Below are 22,290 nucleotides of genomic sequence, written 5' to 3'. Positions count from 1 at the left end.
ATAAAGTAAGATCTTTGTCCCCATGTGCACTTGCAGACTGTAGTCTGTATTTTTTATTGCGGTTTTGGAGCAGTGGCTTGTTCCTTGCTGAGCAACCTTTCAAGTTATTTCGATATAGGACTCGTTTTACTGTGGATATAGATACTTGTCTTCATGTTTCCTCTAGCATCTTTACAAGGTCCTTTGCTGTTGTTCTGGGATTGATTGAGAGGCTGCTCACTGCAGAGCCAATGGGTGGAGCTTGACCTAGTCCAGCTCCACCTCTAGATCCAGCCACACCACTATTCAACTTGGTAGCGCTAGTTCAGTGAACAATACTGTGGAAAGATGGAGGACAGAAGATTCAACATATTGGCAGTATGTAAAACTGAACTTTAAAGATAAACTGAACTTTGAGACGTGTGTAAAATATTAGTGTCAAATAAACAAGACAATAAACCTGAATATTGATAATTTGTGGTTCTGCTAAGCATTTTAAGTTTTGTCTCAACTAAGGTTGTCTATTACAACTGAGTCATACTATTGATAGCTCATTAAATGAGCTAGCTAGCATCCATCCCATTCCCTACCAAACACAGGTGGACATTGCCTATGGCAACTTTTAACAAGTGTAGTCAGTGTGTGTATTATGCGAAGTCGTAATAGTTTTTATTTATTGATTGATTTATTTTTTATTTTTTACTGACATATGTTTAAATGGTGTGGGTTTTTTTTTTGTTTAACCTGCACAGATGAATCAGACAGTACTGAAGCAAGGACATGATCCCCTTCTCTCTATAGAGAGATGCACAGTGTGCTGTAAAAAGTACCACTGTGCATTCTGTAAAATGGCATTTAACCATTTACATGAGGTACAAAATCATGTTGCAAAACACGTACAGAATGCAGTTCAACAGGAAGGTATGTGTGTGAATTATTTTAAGTTCTTTATACAGTTCAATTATACTGTATGTGTGTCACACACACAATGAAGTTTGAAAGTTTATGAACCCTTATGTTTTTTGCATGTTTTGGCCTTGGTCATTTCTCCCTAGAATTTGAAAGTAAAAACATATAAGTCATTTAACATTTCCTTGTATTGTGAAACCTGTGGGAACTCTGAATCCCAAAGGTTCACATACTTCTGCACACAAAGATATTAATGTATTAAGTAAAAAATCCAAATATATTCAAACTATTTGTGTTTTTTTGTTAATCATGTCTTGTTTCATCAGAAAATGTAGCGCAGATGAAGATATAATGAGGTATGTGAAAAACGGATTTCCAAAAGGGGTTCACAAACTTTCAATCACTATATACTGTATGTAATTTGCCAATATGTAGATTGCTCAACAAATGATTAATATTCCCTAGCACCGCAGTTATATACTAATTATGTGAAGAACATTTATTTTATTCTTGTATGTCACTTTTTCCCTTTCTCTCTTTTATCTCGATCTCTGTCTTATTTTATGTCAGTTACTTTTGATCATTGTTAAATTCATAAACAAGGACAACTATATAAATACTCTTTAGACCGGGGTAGGCAATCACCCTGCGAGGGCTGGTGTAGGGTTCAGGCATCTGTTCCAGCCGAGTAGTAGCACACCTAATTTGACTGATCAGCTAATAGTCTCTGATCAGGGCTTTAATTAGTAGAATCAGGTGTATTACTGCTTGGAAAGAACAGAACTCAAATTTTCACTTTGAATTCTTCACAGACATTCCTGATAGCATCCTCCCCCTTCTCTTGTATGATCCGTATGATTCTCTCCACAGCCGATTTCCACCGAGTTTTATTTGGCCGGATGAGCTGGAGCTTGCATTTATCTTCCACAGTTTCTGCTGCCATGTATGACCGACCTGACTTGTTCCAGATTGCTTGGCATTTCCCAAAGGCTGCACATGATAGCTGTTTGTATGTGTCATTCTTCTCTTCTGCCATGGCAGCATCTGTTATGGTGTCTAAGTTTAACAGGTGGCATGCACACAACAAACAAACAACCCTGATGGCTTTTTCATTGTATCTGGTGACTTCAACCATGCAAATTTAAAGACAGTCTTTCCGAAGTTCTACCAACATGTGAACTTTGCAACAAGGGAAAACAACACATTGGACTTGGTTTACACAACTGGAAAAAATGCATACAAGGATGTCCCACGCCCCCACCTTGGGCACTCAGATCACATCTCTGTTATGCTAATCCCAGCATACAGACCACTTCTGAAACTCACCAAACCAGTTCAAAAATGGATAACAGTATGGCCAGAGGATACTACCTCAACATTCCAGGACTGCTTCCAGGACACAGACTGGAACATGTTCAAGATGGCAGCCACCTACAATTATCACTCAGACCTGCACAGTACACTGAAACAGTGACTGCCTACATCAGAAAGTGCATTTGTGATGGAATGGTACAGATTTTAACCACAAGCCCAAGTTCTTCTACTTATAGGAATTTTGACTATGCCACCTTGGGAATTTCACCCAAGGAAATATTAATAACACCCAAAGAGTGTTACTAGGTCACACAGGTTCAACTCATGCAAAATGGTGGGCAGAAAACGTGGGTATAGTATCAAAAATACAAAACATTATTAATACAAATTTACACAAGAAATCACTTCCTTAAAATGGCCTCGGTAATAGAGGTGCAATAGCTGACAACTCTGTTTCAAATAACCAAGTAAATAACAAAAGAAAAATACAACACAAACACTTTACATAAAGAATAAGGTTTACACAACTCACAAAAGACAAAAAACACTCTACACCAACCAACAGGGCTGAGGTTCCCCACAGAAGGAGTGATCACCAGAGCTATCCAGAAGCACACTGCCACACACACCACCATGCACCAGGTCACACCACCAAACACTTCAAAAGGGTCACACGACACACATTGAAGGAGCACCACCACCACAAGCAGACAAGATCCTTCCACCCGTGGGACCCCAGCTCCTGAAAGAAATACAAAATAAGTAAATAAACCAAATCTTAATTACTATTCATCACAGTTTGATGTTTTCATACAGCTCAGTCAGGAAATAAACACACAGTGATGAGTAATCACTAAAAAATATCACAATACAAATATTCAAAACGGAAAAGATAAAGAAACTCAATACCAACAAAGAGAGAGACAGGGCTCACACGGAGCAACCACGTCACTTGTTCTCCAGTAATCAAGTACCCACGCCTCAACCCCAAAAATAAAAATAACCCAACATGAAACCAGACAGCAGCAATCCCCTCCACTATTTACAAAATGATGGCGTTCCCACAGCACAGCAGCAGAGAAGCAACAGGGCTGTTAAGAATGACGACAGCAGAGGACAACGATCGCTAGAAACCAGAGGGAGAATCCAGCAAAGGACAAATCGCCCAAATATCCAGTCCCTTCACAGGCCAAAAAGCTTACGTCATTCATATAAACCGCCGATTAACTGAGGGGTAAAACAGTCATCCAATCCACTAATGGAACACGCTGAAGAAAATTAGCAAGAAGAGCAAACAGACACGCTGCAGCTACAGTCATCACCTGTCAAAGAAAGGGGGAAAGCCAGACGTAACGCACCACAAGCCGCAACCAACCAGCTTTTTAAATGGAGAGCCTGCCTCGCTGATAGGTGATTGCAAGTGTCAATCACCACTTACCTAATTCGGTTACACATTGATGATGTGACAATCACCAAGACCATCACCACACATGCCAACGAGAAGCCATGGCTGACAGCAGAGGTCTGTGGGGGCTGCTAAAGACCCGGAATGATGCATTCAGATCAGGAGATAAAGAAGCCCTCAATACAGCGTGAGCCAGTCTGTCCCATGGCATCAAGAAGGCAAAACAGTTGCATGCACAAAAAAATCAACAACCACTTCACAGACAGCAGAGACACACGGAGCCTATGGCAAGCCTTTCAGACCATCACTGACTACAAGCCCCTGCCACAGGCCTGTGATGATGACACCCCCCCCACCCCCAACTCACTCAACCACTTCTATGCATGGTTTGAAATACAGAATGACACACCTGCAAACAAAATACTCACACCTCCCAATGACCAGGTGATTTGCCTCTCTGCAGCTGACGTGAGGAAAACCCTATCTAGGATTAACCCACGCAAGGCCACGGGTCCCGACAACATATCTGGCCGTGTACTGAGAGATTGTGCTGAGCAGCTGACAGATGTCCTAACAGACATCTTTAACACCTCGCTGATCCAGGCAGTCGTCCCCACGTGTCTCAAGTCCACCACCATCATACTGGTACCGAAGAAGTCATCTGTGACCTGTCTGAATGACTACCGCCCCATTGCACAGACACCAATCATGATGAAGTGCTTTGAGAGGTTAGTCGTGCATCACATTATGTCCAGTTTCCCTAACACACTCGACCTGTTCCAGTTTGCATACCATCCAAACTGCTCTACGGACGATGCAATATTATCCTCCCTCCACCTGGCCCTGAATCACCTAGAACACAAAGACTCATATGTAAGAATGCTGTTTATTGACTTCAGCTCAGCATTCAATACAATAATCCCACAACAGCTCATCAATAAGCTGAACTTACTGGGCCTCAACACCTCCCTCTGTAATTGGATCCTGGACTTTTTAACAAAAATACCTCAGTCAGTCCGGGTCAGGTGCAACACCTCCAGCACTACCACACTGAGCACGCGAGTGAATGTAATTTCTTACTTTCCACCTCTGCCAAAAACCCACGTGGTTTTTGAGATTGCCGTTACCTTAATGTTTTCAGGTTTTGCATGGTTCCATTCAGTTTAAACTTGGTGGGCAAACTCCAGGATTTTAATATATTGGTTTGTATTCATTCTTATATTTTGACCTGAAAAACCTTGCTATGCACACTCTTGCCAGTGCCATTAATTGATAAATTCACTGCTAAGAAATAAAAGCCAGCTACACACTTCGGTCTTGGATAACTGGAGTTTGTCACCCATTATGACATGTATGGCAGTTCTGTTTGAGACCATACTTTTATGTTTCAGCCAGCTCTGGTTTATGTTTTGGTATTTGTATAATTCAGTCAAACAGGTTTAATTCTGTTTTAAACCCTAACTCTTTTTTTTTTTAATATAAACTCAGCAAAAAAAGAAATGTCCCTTTTTCAGGACACTGCATTTTAAAGATAATTTTGTAAAGATCCAAATAACTTTACAGATCTTTATTGTAAAGGGTTTAAACAAAGTTTTCCATGCTTGTTCAATGAACCATAAACAGTTAATGAACATGCACTTGTGGAACGGTCGTTAAGACACTAACAGCTTACAGACGGTAGGCAATTAAGGTAACAGTTATAAAAAGTTAGGACACTAAAGAGACCTTTCTACTGACTCCAAAACACCAAAAGAAAGATGCCCAGGGTCCCTGCTCATCTGCGTCAACGTGTCTTAGGCATGCAGCATGGAGGCATGAGGACTGCAGATGTGGCCAGGGCAATAAATTGCAATGTCCATACTGCGAGATGCCTAAGACAGCGCAACAGGCAGACAGGAAGGACAGCTGATTGTCCTTGCGGTGGCAGACCACGTGTAACAACACCTGCACAGGATCGGTACATCCGAATATCACACCTGCGGGACAAGTACAGGATGGCAACAACAACTGCCCGAGATACACCAGGAACGCACAATCCCTCCATCAGTGCTCAGACTGTCCGCAATAGGCTGAGACAGGCTGGACTGAGGGCTTGTAGGCCTGTTGTAGGGCAGGTCCTTACCAGACATCACCGGCAACAATGTCGCCTATGGGCACAAACCCACCTTCGCTGGACCAGACAGGACTGGCAAAAAAGTGCTCTTCACTGACGGACTCGCGTTTATTATCGAAGGAATGAGCGTTACACCGAGGCCTGTATTCTGGAGCGGGATCGATTTGGAGGTGGAGGGTCCGTCATGGTCTGGGGCGGTGTGTCACAGCATCATCGGACTGAGCTTGTTGTCATTGCAGGCAATCTCAATGCTGTGCGTTACAGGGAAGACATCCTCCTCCCTCATGTGGTACCCTTCCTGCAGGCTCATCCTGATATGACCCTCCAGCATGACAATGCCACCAGCCATACTGCTCTTTCTGTGCATGATTTCCTGCAAGACAGGAATGTCAGTGTTCTGCCATGGCCAGCGAAGAGCCCGGATCTCGATCCCATTGAGCACGTCTGGGACGTGTTGGATCGGAGGGTGAGGGCTAGGGCCATTCCCCCCAGAAATGTCTGGGAACTAGCAAGTGCCTTGGTGGAAGAGTGGGGTAACATCTCACAGCAAGAACTGTCAAATCTGGTGCAGTCCATGAGGAGGAGATGCACTGCAGTACTTAATGCAGCTGGTGGCCACATCAGATACTGACTGTTACTTTTGATTTTGACCCCCACTTTGTTCAGGGACACATTATTCCATTTCTGTTAGTCACATGTCTGTGAAACTTGTTCAGTTTATGTCTTAGTTTTTGAATCTTTATGTTCATACAAATATTTACACGTTAAGTTTGCTGAAAATAAAAGCAGTTGAAAGTGAGAGGACGTTTCCTTTTTTGCTGAGTTTATTAAAATATGATCCACTTTGTATTTTACTTGCATGTGACTGCTCAAGAAGATATATTTTTATGTAATATTGAAATGTATTGTATTGTTTTATTATAGAAACTTGGTGAATCAAATTTCACCTGGCCATTGGACCATGTCCTCACTGTCAGACTGTGAGGTACAGCTTTTAACTTGTAAACCTTTATTATCTGCAGTGGAGTGTAATCATCAAATTCCTATACAGTACACTATATACTGTATGTACAGTATATGGTTTTATTCCCCTCTTAATTAACAGGGTACACCACTTCAGCTGGGATGGACTGACTGTGGGATATTCTTGTTGATGGTAAGTGGTCTTATAATTGCTATACCATTGTCTCTGTGTGCTAAACGCTGCATTTGTTAATATAACATAAGAGTTTGGATTTTTATGAACACCATGCTCTATGAAGGTGAAATGCATGAAGATGAAATCTGGGCTCCCTTCCTTTTTACTTTTCAGAGACTAGAGGACATGGAGTTTTTCATGCTGGAAATCCGTGATAGAAGAGAAATGTGTGTGTCTTGCCTGCACAACCCTTTCCTGTAACATGCAGTCAGTAGTGGGGTAGATCTGTGTGAATATTTTTTGTAGTTTTAGGTTTTGTAAAATGCCTTTTGTTTTTTTTACCCATTTAAATTTGTGAAGAAAAAAAAAGTTGTTTTTGAAACCTAATACTAAAATTAAATGTAGCATCTTATTATATTTTTTTTCCTAAAAAGAAGACTGATTTTTGTGTTAGCTGGACATTTTGCCAATCAAAGTTAATAGAAATAAAATAAATCCAGCAACACTTGGAGGATAGTGGAGTATGTGACTAATAAATTGTTAAATAAGTGACTCTTCCAGTCTACTACCAAATGTTGCTGGAGTGGTTGCCTCACTACCAGTCTTAGAGCACACTTGTCTTCTTTTTTCTTTAGTGTGGCAAAGTCACGAGGCTGGTTTCAGACTACTGGTTGGGTTATTCATTATCATTTGATTAAGATAGCATAGTCCATCCAAAATTATATTCACATATTCCATCTAAATTATATTCACAACTAGCCTGTTGTAGAACATGCATTCATTTTTCTTGCATGAGGTGGAGACCCTAAGTGTGCATTTAAAAGGAACAAACAAAAGTCTGTTTACTTTGGCCTAACCTTTGCGCATCAACAATAAAAAAAAATTTCCATTAGGTTAAAGTTCAATCTGATGAATGGTTTGCATTAACTTTAACAGCCAGTGGGTGGCGCTTGACTAGGTTCAGACTTGCATTAGCGAAGAGGTCCACAGAGGTACCCCTTTGTATGCGAGTTGGGGTGCAGCTGGACCTAGAGGTGGAGCTGGACTAGGTCAAGCTCCACCCATTTGGCTCTGTAGTGAGCACCACTTGGATTGATTTGCACTTTTCACACCAAACTTCATCTCTAGAAGACAAAATGCATCTCCTTCCTGAGCAATATGATGGTTGCATGGTCCCATAGTGTTTATACTTGCGTACTATTGTAGAATATGGTGACATGCCAATCAGCTAATGAACTCAAAACACCTGCAAAGGTTTCCTGAGCCTTCAAAATGGTCTCTCAGTTTGGTTCACTAGGCTACACAATCATGGGGAAGACTGCTGATCTGACAGTTGTCCAGAAGACAATCATTGACACCCTTCACAAGGAGGGTAAGCCACAAACATTCATTGCCAAAGAAGCTGGCTGTTCACAGAGTGCTGTATCCAAGCATGTTAACAGAAAGTTGAGTGGAAGGAAAAAGTGTGGAAGAAAAAGATGCACAACCAACCAAGAGAAACGCAGCCTTATGATTGTCAAGCAAAATCGATTCAAGAATTTGGGTGAACTTCACAAGGAACGGACTGAGGCTGGGGTCAAGGCATCAAGAGCCACCACACACAGACGTGTCAAGGAATTTGGCTACAGTTGTCGTATTCCTCTTGTCAAGCCACTCCTGAACCACAGACAACGTCAGAGGCGTCTTACCTGGGCTAAGGAGAAGAACTGGACTGTTGCCCAGTGTTCCAAAGTCCTCTTTTCAGATGAGAGCAAGTTTTGTATTTCATTTGGAAACCAAGGTCCTAGAGTCTGGAGGAAGGGTGGAGAAGCTCATAGCCCAAGTTGCTTGAAGTCCAGTGTTAAGTTTCCACAGTCTGTGATGATTTGGGGTGCAATGTCATCTGCTGGTGCTGGTCCATTGTGTTTTTTGAAAACCAAAGTCACTGCACCCGTTTACCAAGAAATTTTGGAGCACTTCAGGCTTCCTTCTGCTGACCAGCTTTTTAAAGATGCTGATTTCATTTTCCAGCAGAATTTGGCACCTGCCCACACTGCCAAAAGCACCAAAAGTTGGTTAAATGACCATGGTGTTGGTGTGCTTGACTGGCCAGCAAACTCATCAGACCTGAACCCCATAGAGAATCTATGGGGTATTGTCAAGAGGAAAATGAGAAACAAGAGACCAAAAAATGCAGATGAGCTGAAGGCCACTGTCAAAGAAACCTGGGCTTCCATACCACCTCAGCAGTGCCACAAACTGATCATCTCCATGCCACGCCGAATTGAGGCAGTAATTAAAGCAAAAGGAGCCCCTACCAAGTATTGAGAACATATACAGTAAATGAACATACTTTCCAGAAGGCCAACAATTCACTAAAAATGTTTTTTTTTTTATTGGTCTTATGATGTATGCTAATTTTTTGAGATAGTGAATTGGTGGGTTTTTGTTAAACGTGAGCCAAAATCATCACAATTAAAAGAACCAAAGACTTAAACTACTTCAGTCTGTGTGCATTGAATTTATTTTATACATGAGTTTCACAATTTGAGTTGAATTACTGAAATAAATGAACTTTTCCACGACATTCTAATTTATTGAGATGCACCTGTAGCTAATGCCAAATAGTTAGTCAGAAAGCTAAGGTCCCAGCTGAAGTGCCCAATACTCCATCAACGCTGGGGCATTAGTATGTACTAATTCTGATCGCAGATTTGTGGTAACATGGACTTAACGTAATCTACTAAAGCCAATAAAATCAGAATAAGTCAGAATAGAAAGTTTAGCAATTTATTAGTCAGGTAAATATGTATCATGCCAATTACATAATAAATTCAAAAATAATAAACACAAAACATGCAATGCACAAAGATGAATCTTAAGAGTAAGAGATGCATACTTGACTTTATAGTAAGACATGGTGTTGCATACAACATCTGGCTACAGAATCCTGCTGACTACTTTGCAAGCTTCCCTTAAATATCCAGACAGAATAAAAATTATCGGCCACCTTATCAGCACACAGGATGAAAACCAAGGAGAGAGGCACACCCCTGGCAGCAGACATAATTTCTCAAAATTCTCAAAACTTTACCATGTAATCTACTGTTGTGGGCAGCAGACCACTGTATGACCTTTTTATATGATATGAAACGTGTATAGTCAGATTTGTTGTGTACATACAATAATAGATTTTGTACATACAGGCATTAGGTGAGTTTGAGGTGATTTTGAGCTGAAAAGGGAGAGAGGAGAGACAGCAGAGGCAGAAAGGGAACAGATGTGGGAGAACAAGGAAGAGTGCAGTTACAATTTACTCTCAGTGGGTGTGGTGCTTGAGGTAGAGATGGTAATTTTTCAAGAGAATTCTTAGGTAGATTTTTTCGGATATTCTTTGTTTTCTCAGAGAGTTGTGCCTCCTGAGTCCAGAATCGGGGAACAGCCTTACACCAGTATGCTCTCTCTCATGATCTATCAGGGTTCCTGAGGCTGCTCATTCCACTAAAAGAACACATTTAAAGGCCTTTGCACACCAAACTCGATTTTTTATTTTGACTTGAAACAATGGATTCCTATGAAGCCCATTCACACCTACAGCAAACATTCGTGCGCCAACAGAGCAAGGTTTTTTTTTTTTTTTTTTTACAGCGAGTGTCAATTTTTTTTCTTCGCCCAGCGATGAAATGGCCAAACCAATAAAATTTGAGCTGAGGGTCACACACCAGGAGCCACTGCAGTAATTGAAATCAGCGCAATTGTTGGCACTCAAGCACAGAAAGCTGTTTTGACCACCGACATCAAACACTGAAGTAACTCAAGGAAGAAATTCTGAACCAGCAGTGAGGCTGTTGTTTGCATCAAATACCTTAAAAACGTAAAACTTTTTTTTTTTGGTCATATGGGTTCTCTTAACATGTAAATGATAATGCTCCATTACTGCACTGCATCCCCTTTAAAAAAATCTGATCTTACATGGATTGTCTTCATAATGTATTCCATATTGCTGCATTTTTGCATTTAATCTTATGTGAGCTTACTTGTTACAAAAAGCAGGGTTTTAAGCAAATGTATAACAAGTAGGTAAGATATACATGTAAATAATATACAATCAGTATAGCTTTAACAGTCAACTGCTGCATTCAAATGCACCTGGAGAGCTTGTACCTCCGAGTTGGGCGTTCGTTACAACGACATACGGAAGAAGCCAAACTTAATAAATTACGAAATGAACAATGGCAAAATCAATTTATTCTGTTGTACCGGTGAATAAACATTAGTGAATAAATCTGCACTAATTATAAACAACATAAACAATATATTAATGCATGGTATCTAACATATTAATAATTAATTTGCTTAAAACAAACCGTGAAGGGTGAGTCATTAGTTGACATTCATATAAAACAAATTAATATTATTGAAATAAATTACAGCAGTTGAAATACATTTTCAAAATCATTACTTCCTATCATCTTTCACGTTGCTCTGTCCCTTCCATCATCCCAACTTGGAAACTCATGTATCATCTAAAATTCAGAGTTTCCCACTCGTTAATACGACTTTGCGGGGTCATTCATGTGCTTGGAACTCGTAATTACGATATGCCCGACTCCACCTGAAGGGAGACAAATGACCCCATTTACACCTGGTATTACGATGCGTCTTAGGTGATCTGATCACATGTGGTCAGGTGAGACACGTGAGCTGTTTACACCTTGTCGCTAAATGCGTCTCCTGCGACCATTTGTATTTGGATTTAGAGGGGAGGGTCTCTGATTTCATGAGGACATACATCAATCACTGTGTTACTGCATGATATTAAAGCAAAAAAGTCAGAAAAGACAAAGAAACTGCAGAAAGAAAAAAAAATGCTGTTCCACTGTTTCTCCCAGATGCAGCTGAAATTTCATCTATGCAAGAACGCAACATTTCGAGCAGAATTATCCATTATTTTGGTGGATTACCTGTAATAAAGGAGCTTCAAATGTTTGTGCTTCTCATCTGTGTATCTGCATGTTGATATCAGACACACTGAAGAAGATCCATTAAGTTCTTGTGCTTGTGTATGTATCCTCCTCTTCAAAATTTCTGATGGGACGTTTATTTTCCTTTTAAAGCCACTCGTAACCATCAAAGTTTAAACACAGCGCAGCAGTTAATTGACAGGTGAGCGGCGGCGCTTCACTGCTGTCCAGGATGTATTCAGGACAGATAGCGTTTACATCTCAATTGCAATGTTGTCACATGCGTTTTTGACCACATTTCATATGTGTTTTTTGTGATCCGATCACAAAATGTTTTAGACCTCGTTTAGACTTAATTTAGCACTGACCAAATGTGGTCAGATCATCTGAAACGCTTCTTAATACCAGGTGGAAACGGGGTCATTATGTCTGTTCATTATGCAGTGATTTTAAACTCTCAAACTGTCTACATATTAATACTCAGTCAACTTGTCCAGCAGGTGAACTGAAATAGTTTGTGAATTGTCTCAAACGTTTTCTCATTATTGATCAACTCAACACACTTGTCATCACTGCTGCAGCTTGTAGAGAGATATGTTTTATTTAAGTTTTTCGATGGGCTTGCTAGAGAACTTGCTTGTCTTTCGTATTGTGATTACCTGGTTGTTTACTTGTCAAGTTTTTCTTCTCATCCATCATATGTGAAGGGCAGACCAGCTGAATAGCACTTTGCGCCATCTACCGTACCGGGATAATTGTTTGTCGATTACTGGCACCTATTGTAAAGGCATGAATGTGTTAATGACAATCATTTGCCTCACTTTTAACGTTAAAGGGCCAATTGTCTGCTATTCATTTCTCATAATCTCATAGGGTTTGGTGCGCAAAGGCCTTAAGGCTTCTCATTTGCATGAGTTGTCAAGTGTACCTTGAAATGTGATTCCCACATAAATTTTTTGCCACACCGATCACAGTAAAATGGCTTTAATACAGAGTGATAGCGCTGATGAACTGTGAGATAGCCTGCTTGTTTGAAACTCTTTCCACACTGAAGACAAGAAAAAGGCTTCTCCTCGATGTGAAGTTGTAGGTGACTCTTAAGGTGTACATTTTGTATGAAACTTTTTCCACACTCAGGGCAAACAAAAGGCCTCTCTCCAGTGTGAATTCTCAGGTGCTTTATAAGATCTCCTTTTATTGCAAACCTCTTTCCACATTGAGAGCATGTAAAAGGCTTCTCTCCAGTGTGAATCTTCATGTGACTCTTAAGGTGTCCTTTGTCTGTGAAACACTGCCCACACTGAGGGCACGTGAAAGGCCTCTCTCCAGTGTGTAGTCTCAGGTGCTTCTTAAGAACTGCTTTTAGTGCAAAACTCTTTCCACATATAGAGCACGTAAAAGGCTTCTCTCCAGTGTGAATCTTCATGTGAATCGTAAAGTGTCCTTTTTGTTTGAAACTTTTTCCACACTGAAGGCATGTGAAAGGCTTCTCTCCAGTGTGAATCATCATGTGAATCTTAAAGTGTCCTTTGTGTGTGTAACTCTTTCCACACTGAGGGCATGTGAATGTATTTTTGGCTTTTGTTCGAGTGATTGTTTGGGAGAAATTAGTTTTAATCTGTGAGCAATTAGAATATTTTTCACTTCTTTTATCATTCTGATGTTTCTCCTCCTTGTCATTCAGCTCTTGGCTTTCCTCTTTCACATCCATCAAATCTAAAAAGAAAATAATGAATTGTGACAAACACAAGAAAAAAGAAATACAATTGAACCCCAATGAACAGCAATGGCCAAGTGTCTGTTTTTATCTTTTCTCTGATATTCTCAAGTTTAGTTCTGTCATTCTCATTTTATTATCATAAAATCTGGTAGTGCACACATTAAGCCCACGTACTCTTTAAGCCCACTTTCAACTTTGAAGTAAAATAAAATAAAAAGAAAGCCTGATTTCTTTTAATTTTTTTTTAAATATTTAAATAAGTCTATTTGTAACTTGAGTGTTGTTTTTATTGCAAGCCAATCAGACTGAGACAAAATTTAGTTTAGGACTGTCTTTGTGCAAGCATTCCCTAGCGACTAGGGGTGTAATGGTTTATCGTGGCTCGATACATTGCGGTTAAAAAATGTGACGATGTGCATTGTAGAGGTCTGCACGGGCCTTAAAATGAAACCCGAACCCGACCCATACCCGAGACCGTGTGGTTCCCAGCCCAAATGATACCGTCAGATTTTTAGCCCGAACCCGACCCCAAAATCGCTTACTACCTAATTTCTTCTCCTAGCAAGTACTGTTGCAACAGGTTGTATTTTATGTAAGCTTATAGGCAACATTTGTAACAGTACTGAAACAGTAAACATGCACAGTTTTAACAAGGCACAACTACACTGGTAGTTGCTAGTAAAGCTTAGTACACTAGCAGAAGTACATAAAGGTGCATCTCAATAAATTAGAATGTCGTGGAAGTTCATTTATTTCAGTAATTCAACTCAAATTGTGAAACTCGTGTATTAAATAAATTCAATGCACACAGGCTGAAGTAGTTTAAGTCTTTGGTTCTTTTAATTGTGATGATTTTGGCTCACATTTAACAAAAACCCACCAATTCACGATCTCAAAAAATTAGAATATGGTGACATGCCAATCAGCTAATGAACTCAAAACACCTGCAAAGGTTTCCTGAGCCTTCAAAATGGTCTCTCAGTTTGGTTCACTAGGCTACACAATCATGGGGAAGACTGCTGATCTGACAGTTGTCCAGAAGACAATCATTGACACCCTTCACAAGGAGGGTAAGCCACAAACATTCATTGCCAAAGAAGCTGGCTGTTCACAGAGTGCTGTATCCAAGCATGTTAACAGAAAGTTGAGTGGAAGGAAAAAGTGTGGAAGAAAAAGATGCACAACCAACCGAGAGAACCGCAACCTTATGAGGATTGTCAAGCAAAATCGATTCAAGAATTTGGGTGAACTTCACAAGGAATGGACTGAGGCTGGGGTCAAGGCATCAAGAGCCACCACACACAGACGTGTCAAGAAATTTGGCTACAGTTGTCGTATTCCTCTTGTTAAGCCACTCCTGAACCACAGACAACGTCAGAGGCGTCTTACCTGGGCTAAGGAGAAGAAGAACTGGACTGTTGCCCAGTGATCCAAAGTCCTCTTTTCAGATGAGAGCAAGTTTTGTATTTCATTTGGACATGTTTCCACAGTCTGTGATGATTTGGGGTGCAATGTCATCTGCTGGTGTTGGTCCATTGTGTTTTTTGAAAACCAAAGTCACTGCACCCGTTTACCAAGAAATTTTGTAGCACTTCATGCTTCCTTCTGCTGACCAGCTTTTTAAAGATGCTGATTTCATTTTCCAGCAGGGTTTGGCACCTGCCCACACTGCCAAAAGCACCAAAAGTTGGTTAAATGACCATGGTGTTGGTGTGCTTGACTGGCCAGCAAACTCACCAGACCTGAACCCCATAGAGAATCTATGGGGTATTGTCAAGAGGAAAATGAGAAACAAGAGACCAAAAAATGCAGATGAGCTGAAGGCCACTGTCAAAGAAACCTGGGCTTCCATACCACCTCAGCAGTGCCACAAACTGATCACCTCCATGCCACGCCGAATTGAGGCAGTAATTAAAGCAAAAGGAGCCCCTACCAAGTATTGAGTACATATACAGTAAATGAACATACTTTCCAGAAGGCCAACAATTCACTAAAAATGTTTTTTTTATTGGTCTTGTGATGTATTCTAATTTCTTGAGATCGTGAATTGGTGGGTTTTTGTTAAATGTGAGCCAAAATCATCACAATTAAAAGAACCAAAGACTTAAACTACTTCAGCCTGTGTGCATTGAATTTATTTAATACACGAGTTTCACAATTTGAGTTGAATTACTGAAATAAATGAACTTTTCCACGACATTCTAATTTATTGAGATGCACCTGTATATACATATCTATATATACACACAGTACATACACACACACACACACACATATATATCTATACACAGTTGTGCTCAAAAGTTTGCACACCCTGGCAGAAACTGTGAAATTGTGGCATTGATTTTGAAAATATGACTGATCATGCAAAAAAATTGTCTTTTATTTAAGGATAGTGATCATATGAAGCCATTTATTGTCACATAGTTGTTTGGCTCCTTTTTAAATCATAATGATAACAGAAATCACCCAAATGGCCCTGATCAAACGTTTACATACCCTTGAATGTTTGGCCTTGTTACAGACACACAAGGTGACACACACACAGGTTTAAATGGCAATTAAAGGTTAATTTCCCACACCACAGGTGGACCAAGAAAGATTTCAGCCACAACTGCCAGAAGAATTGTTCAGGATACAAAGAAAAACCCACAGGTAACCTCAGGAGAAATACAGGCAGTTCTGGAAAAAGACGGTGTGGTTGTTTCAAGAAGCACAATACCTGTTGACCCCTCTCCAAACATAGCACTTATGGTTGTGACCATAAAGCTCTATTTTGGTCTCGTCACTCCAAATTACAGTGTGCCAGAAGCTGTGAGGTGTGTCAAGGTGTTGTCGGCATATTGTAACCGGGCTTTTTTGTGGCATTGGCGCAGTAAAGGCTTCTTTCTGGCAACTTGACCATGCAGCTCATTTTTGTTCAAGTATTGTCGTATTGTGCTCCTTAAACAACCACACTGTCTTTTTCCAGAACAGCCTGTATTTCTCCTGAGGTTACCTGTGGGTTTTTCTTTGTATCCTGAACAATTCTTCTGGCAGTTGTGGCTGAAAACTTTCTTGGTCTACCTGTGGTGTGGGAAATTAGCCTTTAATTGCCATTTAAACCTTGTGTGTCTGTAACAAGGCCAAACATTCAAGGGTATGTAAACTTTTGATCAGGGCCATTTGGGTGATTTCTGTTATCATTATGATTTAAAAAGGAGCCAAACAACTATGTGATAATAAATGGCTTCATATGATCACTATCTTTAAATAAAAGACAGTTTCTTTGCATGATCAGTCATATTTTCAAAATCAATGCCAATATGTCACAATTTCTGCCAGGGTATGCAAACTTTTGAGCACAACTGTATATAATATATATATATATATATATAATTACATTAAATACATAAAATGTTATTAATGCATCTTTTAAATGTTTCACTGGTGATAAATATATTTAGTCTGTTCACTAACCACATTCATTATTCATCTACTGATATATTTCACATAATACAGAATAAATTCTGTGTTGCAGTAAATGTTAAATTACTTGTACCAGTCATGTTGGATATGTTTTACCAATTTTAAAGAATAAAAACATTGATACTTTTCAATTAATCAAAAAGTGGGCTTAATTGGAACACCAATGGGCTTAAACGGTACATCCAGACTTTTCACATACAGTATTTCATGAAATATTTTCATTTAATATTTTAGAAATGGTTGGAATTGACATATAAAACTTAAAATGAGAGATGTATCTTTATCCATGCTTTTCCATATAAACTATGAAAATATAGAAAATGTCTGAAAACAGATTTTGGTGGGCTTAACAGGTACACTTACCAAACTGCTACTATGATTTTCTAACAACAGCTGCCAGATCTAGAGAACAGCTTGAAACTGTCTTACCTTAATGTTTCTCAAACAGTCATTATGAAGAATTAAAAATGTGCACCAACCTCTTTGTTCCTCTGTATCTTCATGTTTTATTATCCGTGTCTCTGGATAACTCAAGTCTTCTTTCTCCTCTTTAATAGACATCATTTTTGCAATAGTCAACAGACTTAAGCTGTTACACTTGACTCTTTATATTCCACCTTATTCCTCTTTCTTCACCTGTAGGATGATGGAAATATTTCCAGCATTTATAAGTAAACTGGATCAGGAAGGGCTACACTAAAGGTGTGAATTGTGATTGCTGTATGGAAATGCATTTTTTTAATGGTATTCATATTTGCTTCAAATAATCAGCAATTTCCCATTTATTTTATTAAAACAATTTCTCAATATAATTTCTACATTTATCTTATTTAGGTGAACTGTGTTTAAATATAGTTTACACATTTGGTTTAAATTTACCTGCATTTATATTCAGATTTAAAACTAGATATTTTACTGTCCTTACAATGCATTGTTTTGCAAAGCTAGACAGCAAGATAACATTTTGATTGAGATTCCAATAATCATTCAATATATGACTTTCCTTGACTTAGATTTACTGTAAGTTATTATTCATATCTTTATTGTTTTTGTAAAACTGCAAATACAAAACTAAATACACTTCTCAATCTACATGCATTAGGAGCTTCATTCAGCACTCAAATAGGGCATAGTTTGCAGGCACATTACTTCTACAGAATAACTCATTTTCGTGGCCTAGTGAATAAAACTGTGTTTAATGTTAAAGTGATCAACCTTATATTACTTACAGACAAACAGTATCTCAGGAAAGCCATAAAAGCAAATGTTTGATGCACATAAATGCAGCCCTGTACTCAGCATACTACTTCCTGCTGCAACTGGACAAAATGGCTGATGGCAAACTGGGCAAGACAATAATTTCAAAATAAGAGTCCTGTACGAGAGCGGAGTACACTTATTAAATAGGCTTTCCATAGGAAATCGTGGTAAATCATAAACATAGTATTAAACATGGATTTTTTTATGTGTTCAACTATGAGTTCTTGCATCCTGGCCAGCGCTGAGAAAAGTAACAGGTACAACGTGACACCGCCATCTAGTTGGGCAATACCAACTCGTACAACGGAGGGGGGACTTTAGATTTTTGTCTGAATATGACAGACTCACAGCCACGCAATTGCAAGGTATCTCATACTACATTATTTCCAGCGTTGATAAAAATATATAAACAAGGACAAATGCAAATGTGGGTGGGGGGGAGACAAGATGCCGCCGCCCGCCTGCAAGATGCCCATCCTGCACATGTCGCCCATGCCTAAATCAGCTACTGGATATGATGCATGTAGTAATGTGTATTTAATGCAATCCAGATTATATATTTCACTATCATTATCTCCATTGAATGTGTGAAGTTCACAATGTGTTGCAGATTAAAGCTAATACTTAAAACATGAAATATATTAAAAATGTATTCTTATGATTCATAATCAACTAAGTAAAAAATGTTGTTGTATGTATCATATCTTTAATGTTATAACCAATACAGGTTACGTGCAACAAACTTCTGCAAAGAGAGAAAGTCATAGCACGTTTTCCCCTTTTTTCAGTTGATTTTTGAATTGTTGTTGTATTCAAAAAAAAAAAAAATTCTTAAATGATGAAGGTTTAGGTACCATTCACCGGGGGGAGGGTAATTTTTTTCAGCTTCAATACATAATGAAACAAAATACAGGACGTCCTGGGTAATACAGTACAGTTCGCATTTGCAACCATGCAAACCAGGCAGGGGATTTCTATGCCGTTCCAGCAATGATGCGCAAATCGTGTCAGTATTGTCAGCTATTCCTGCGTCCGCCAAATGATGAGTGCCACCGATTCCTTTGAGCACTAAGGCTAACTCAATTTAACACATTTTAATATTAACTAATTTTAGCTAACCTAGCTAATGTGATTTCTGTGTTGCTCTTATTACCTTCAAATTCTCAGGTCCTTGGATAATGAGAGCATCTTCACAGCTGGAAGGCATAAATTCTACTGAACTTTAATATTATTTCACTTTTCTCTTTTAAAGCATGTTCTTCCATGGCCATTGCGTTGAAGCAGCTGTTTGCCTCAAGAGCAGAGTGCTGATGTGAGACAGGTGTTATTTGCGCATGCGACAGTAGGAGGCGCTCCTGACTCAAGTGAGTCGTGAGATAGACCCCAAAGAGAACGCATCTAAACAATCTCTCACTCTTAAAAAAAAAAAAAAAAAAAAAAAAAAACCCTGTCTGTATCACTTTATGTCAGGAAAATTCACTATTTCTTTTGTCAGAAATTAAAACTTGTAATCCTGACAGTATACCAATTTTTTTTATGTAACTGTAATCTGATTACAATAGTTTTAATGTAACTGTAATGGATTACAGTCACCTAATTTTTTGTATCCTGATTACCTAACACCATTACAAGTAATCCGTAACTCCCCAAGCCTGGTCCTCTGTATGTGCTACATCGAATATGGTGCTGTTTTACTCAAGATGCCTTCAGGAGCTTCCAAAAATGAGCATAACCAATGTCCATCGCATATGCAGGTTGACATCTAAAACTCCTGCCACCAAAATGGATAAGGGGTTTAAGTTATCCACTTCTTCATACACATTTTGATTAGCATTTATCGATATTCTTAACTCTCTTGAAGTCAGACAAAAAGCGACAGAACCAACTCATCGCCATAATCATACGCTAGATTTAATTCTGTCATATGGAGTTGATGTTGATACTATAGAAATTCTTCCGCAGAGCGATGACATCTCAGATCATTACCTCGTCTCTTGTATGCTGTGATCAGCTAATGTTACTCAATCTACATCATGCTACCATTCAGGTAGAACTATTTTTTCGACCACTAAAGATAGCTTCACTAATAATCTTCTTCCAGATCTATCTCATACACTCAATAAGTGCCAAAGTCTAGAAGAACTTGATGAAATAGCAGAAAATATAAATACAGTTTCTCTAGCACTCTTGATAGTGTCGCCCCCCCCCTTCGATTAAAGAAAATTAAAGAAAAAAGCCCCGCACCATGGTACAATGATCACACTCATGCTCTCAAGAGAGCAGCTAGGAAAATGGAGCGCAAGTGGAAGAATACAAAATTAGAGGTATTTCACGGTGCATGGAAGGATAGTGTCTGTAGCTACAGACAGGCACTAAAAACTGCCAGGTCAGCATATTTTAGCAAACTCATAGAAAATAACCACAACAATCCTAGGTGTTTATTCAGTACTGTGGCTAAATTGGTTAGGAATAAAACATCGACTGAACCAGATATTCAGTCGCAGCACAATAGTAATGACTTCATGAATTTCTTTACTGATAATATTGAAATAATCAGAAATAAAATTGGAATTATCATCTGTCACAGTACCTCAGAAAACAGTGTCTCATAATTTTCCTTACATGCAACTTCAATCCTTCACTGTCATAGGTCATGAAGAGCTAACAAAACTTATTGAAACATCAAAAGCCACAACATGTATGTTAGATTCAATACCAACTAAGCTCTTAAAATGGGTATTCCCTGTAATCTCAGAACCTCTTCTTAATATTATTAACTCCTCGCTATCCTTAGGACATGTCCCAAGAAACTTTAAATTGGCAGTTATCAAACTGCTTATTAAGAAGCCATAACTTGATCCTGGAGAACTGGCTAATTATAGACCGATTTCAAATCTCCCGTTTATGTCGAAAATACTAGAAAGTGTCCTCCCAACTATGTTCATTTCTACAGAGAAATAGTATTTATGAACAATTTCAGTCAGGATTTAGGCCCCATCACAGTACAGGGACTGCACTCATCAGAGTAACAAATTACTTGCTCTTATCATCTGATCGCGGCTGCATTTCACTTCTAGTGCTTTTAGATCTTAGTGCTGCCTTCGACACGATAGATCACGACATTCTCTTGAATAGGCTAGAGAATTATGTTGGCATTTGTGCCACATTGGGCTGTTTGTGTATTTCCGCCATCACGGGTGAGACCAGCACACTGAGTTTATCCATTAATGAACCAACGACCACGGCGGATGGATTACGAGCCGTTCACAGCGTCTCTGAGTGATAAATCTAAGAGCCCAGCTTTGTCCCTAAATTATCGTACCAGCGGAGACACGTGTTAAATGGGCAGACGCCATTAACCAGTCCCTCCGCCCACATTCACAGCCACATTCTCTGGCGTGACACTCTCCACGAGAGCGACCACCATTTTGTGCCCTCCTCCTCTCCTTACACACACCCATACCCTCCTCTCATGTATTATAGGCTTATTTGTTACCATATCTAATCATGTTACTGTTTAGTTTGTAGTTGGAAGTTTATTGACTGCATTGTATTGATTATTAATTTATATTACTGCATCAATAAACTCTGTTATACTTTAAAGAAGTGTTTTGGTATTGTTCTGCATGCACCTGTGTCAAGGGCTGGCAAGGGATGTTAGCGCACGGATTCAAGCCTTCATTGTTTTACTTTTTGAATGTCGATGTTCTCCGGCTGTCGACTTTTCTAAGAGAACAATCTTATATTGAGACTGTTATACTGTCTGGTTATTAGTCCCTGATTCCAGGGTGCTGCCTCGGCAATATTAATCTGTGGAAGGGTCCACAGCAGAATGGAAGGAGGACACAGGGAAACGGGCTTCTCTTGGCACAGGTAAGACTTTTAATTGGCAACATCAATGCTTACAGCTTCACAAACCTCATTAGCTTCACAGGTACGTAGTTTCACAAACTCATTAGCTTCACAGGTACGTAGTTTCACAAACTCATTAGCTTCACAGACACCATGGATTTCCTTGTGCCAGGCTCTCTCTCTCTCTCT

The 22,290-nt window shown here is 39.4% G+C and overlaps 2 protein-coding genes across 3 annotated transcripts in view; both read right to left on the bottom strand.

Moving 5' to 3' along the window:
- LOC127442946 (gastrula zinc finger protein XlCGF7.1-like) overlaps nucleotides 1-22,290 on the bottom strand; it is an 898,889-nt gene that overhangs the window by 235,831 nt on the left and 640,768 nt on the right. The window lies entirely within an intron of this gene.
- LOC127442968 (gastrula zinc finger protein XlCGF8.2DB-like) overlaps nucleotides 9,614-22,290 on the bottom strand; it is a 46,611-nt gene continuing 33,934 nt past the window's right edge. The window contains exons 1-3 of one of the 2 annotated variants that reach the window (XM_051701427.1): nucleotides 18,219-18,328; nucleotides 17,469-17,625; nucleotides 9,614-13,517 (exon numbers count right to left, since the gene is read on the bottom strand). In XM_051701427.1, coding sequence (XP_051557387.1) covers nucleotides 12,694-13,517; nucleotides 17,469-17,553 — 909 coding nt within the window. In that variant the 5' untranslated portion in view covers nucleotides 17,554-17,625; nucleotides 18,219-18,328 and the 3' untranslated portion in view covers nucleotides 9,614-12,693. Of the gene's footprint in view, nucleotides 13,518-17,468; nucleotides 17,626-18,218; nucleotides 18,329-22,290 lie in introns of those variants that run through there. The other variant, XM_051701426.1, reaches the window with a different exon arrangement.

Source organism: Myxocyprinus asiaticus, chromosome 6, assembly GCF_019703515.2.
Source record: "Myxocyprinus asiaticus isolate MX2 ecotype Aquarium Trade chromosome 6, UBuf_Myxa_2, whole genome shotgun sequence".
Taxonomy (NCBI): Eukaryota; Metazoa; Chordata; class Actinopteri; order Cypriniformes; family Catostomidae; genus Myxocyprinus; species Myxocyprinus asiaticus.
The sequence above is the reverse complement of the archived record's forward strand: the minus strand, read 5'-3'. Positions and strand labels throughout refer to the sequence as shown.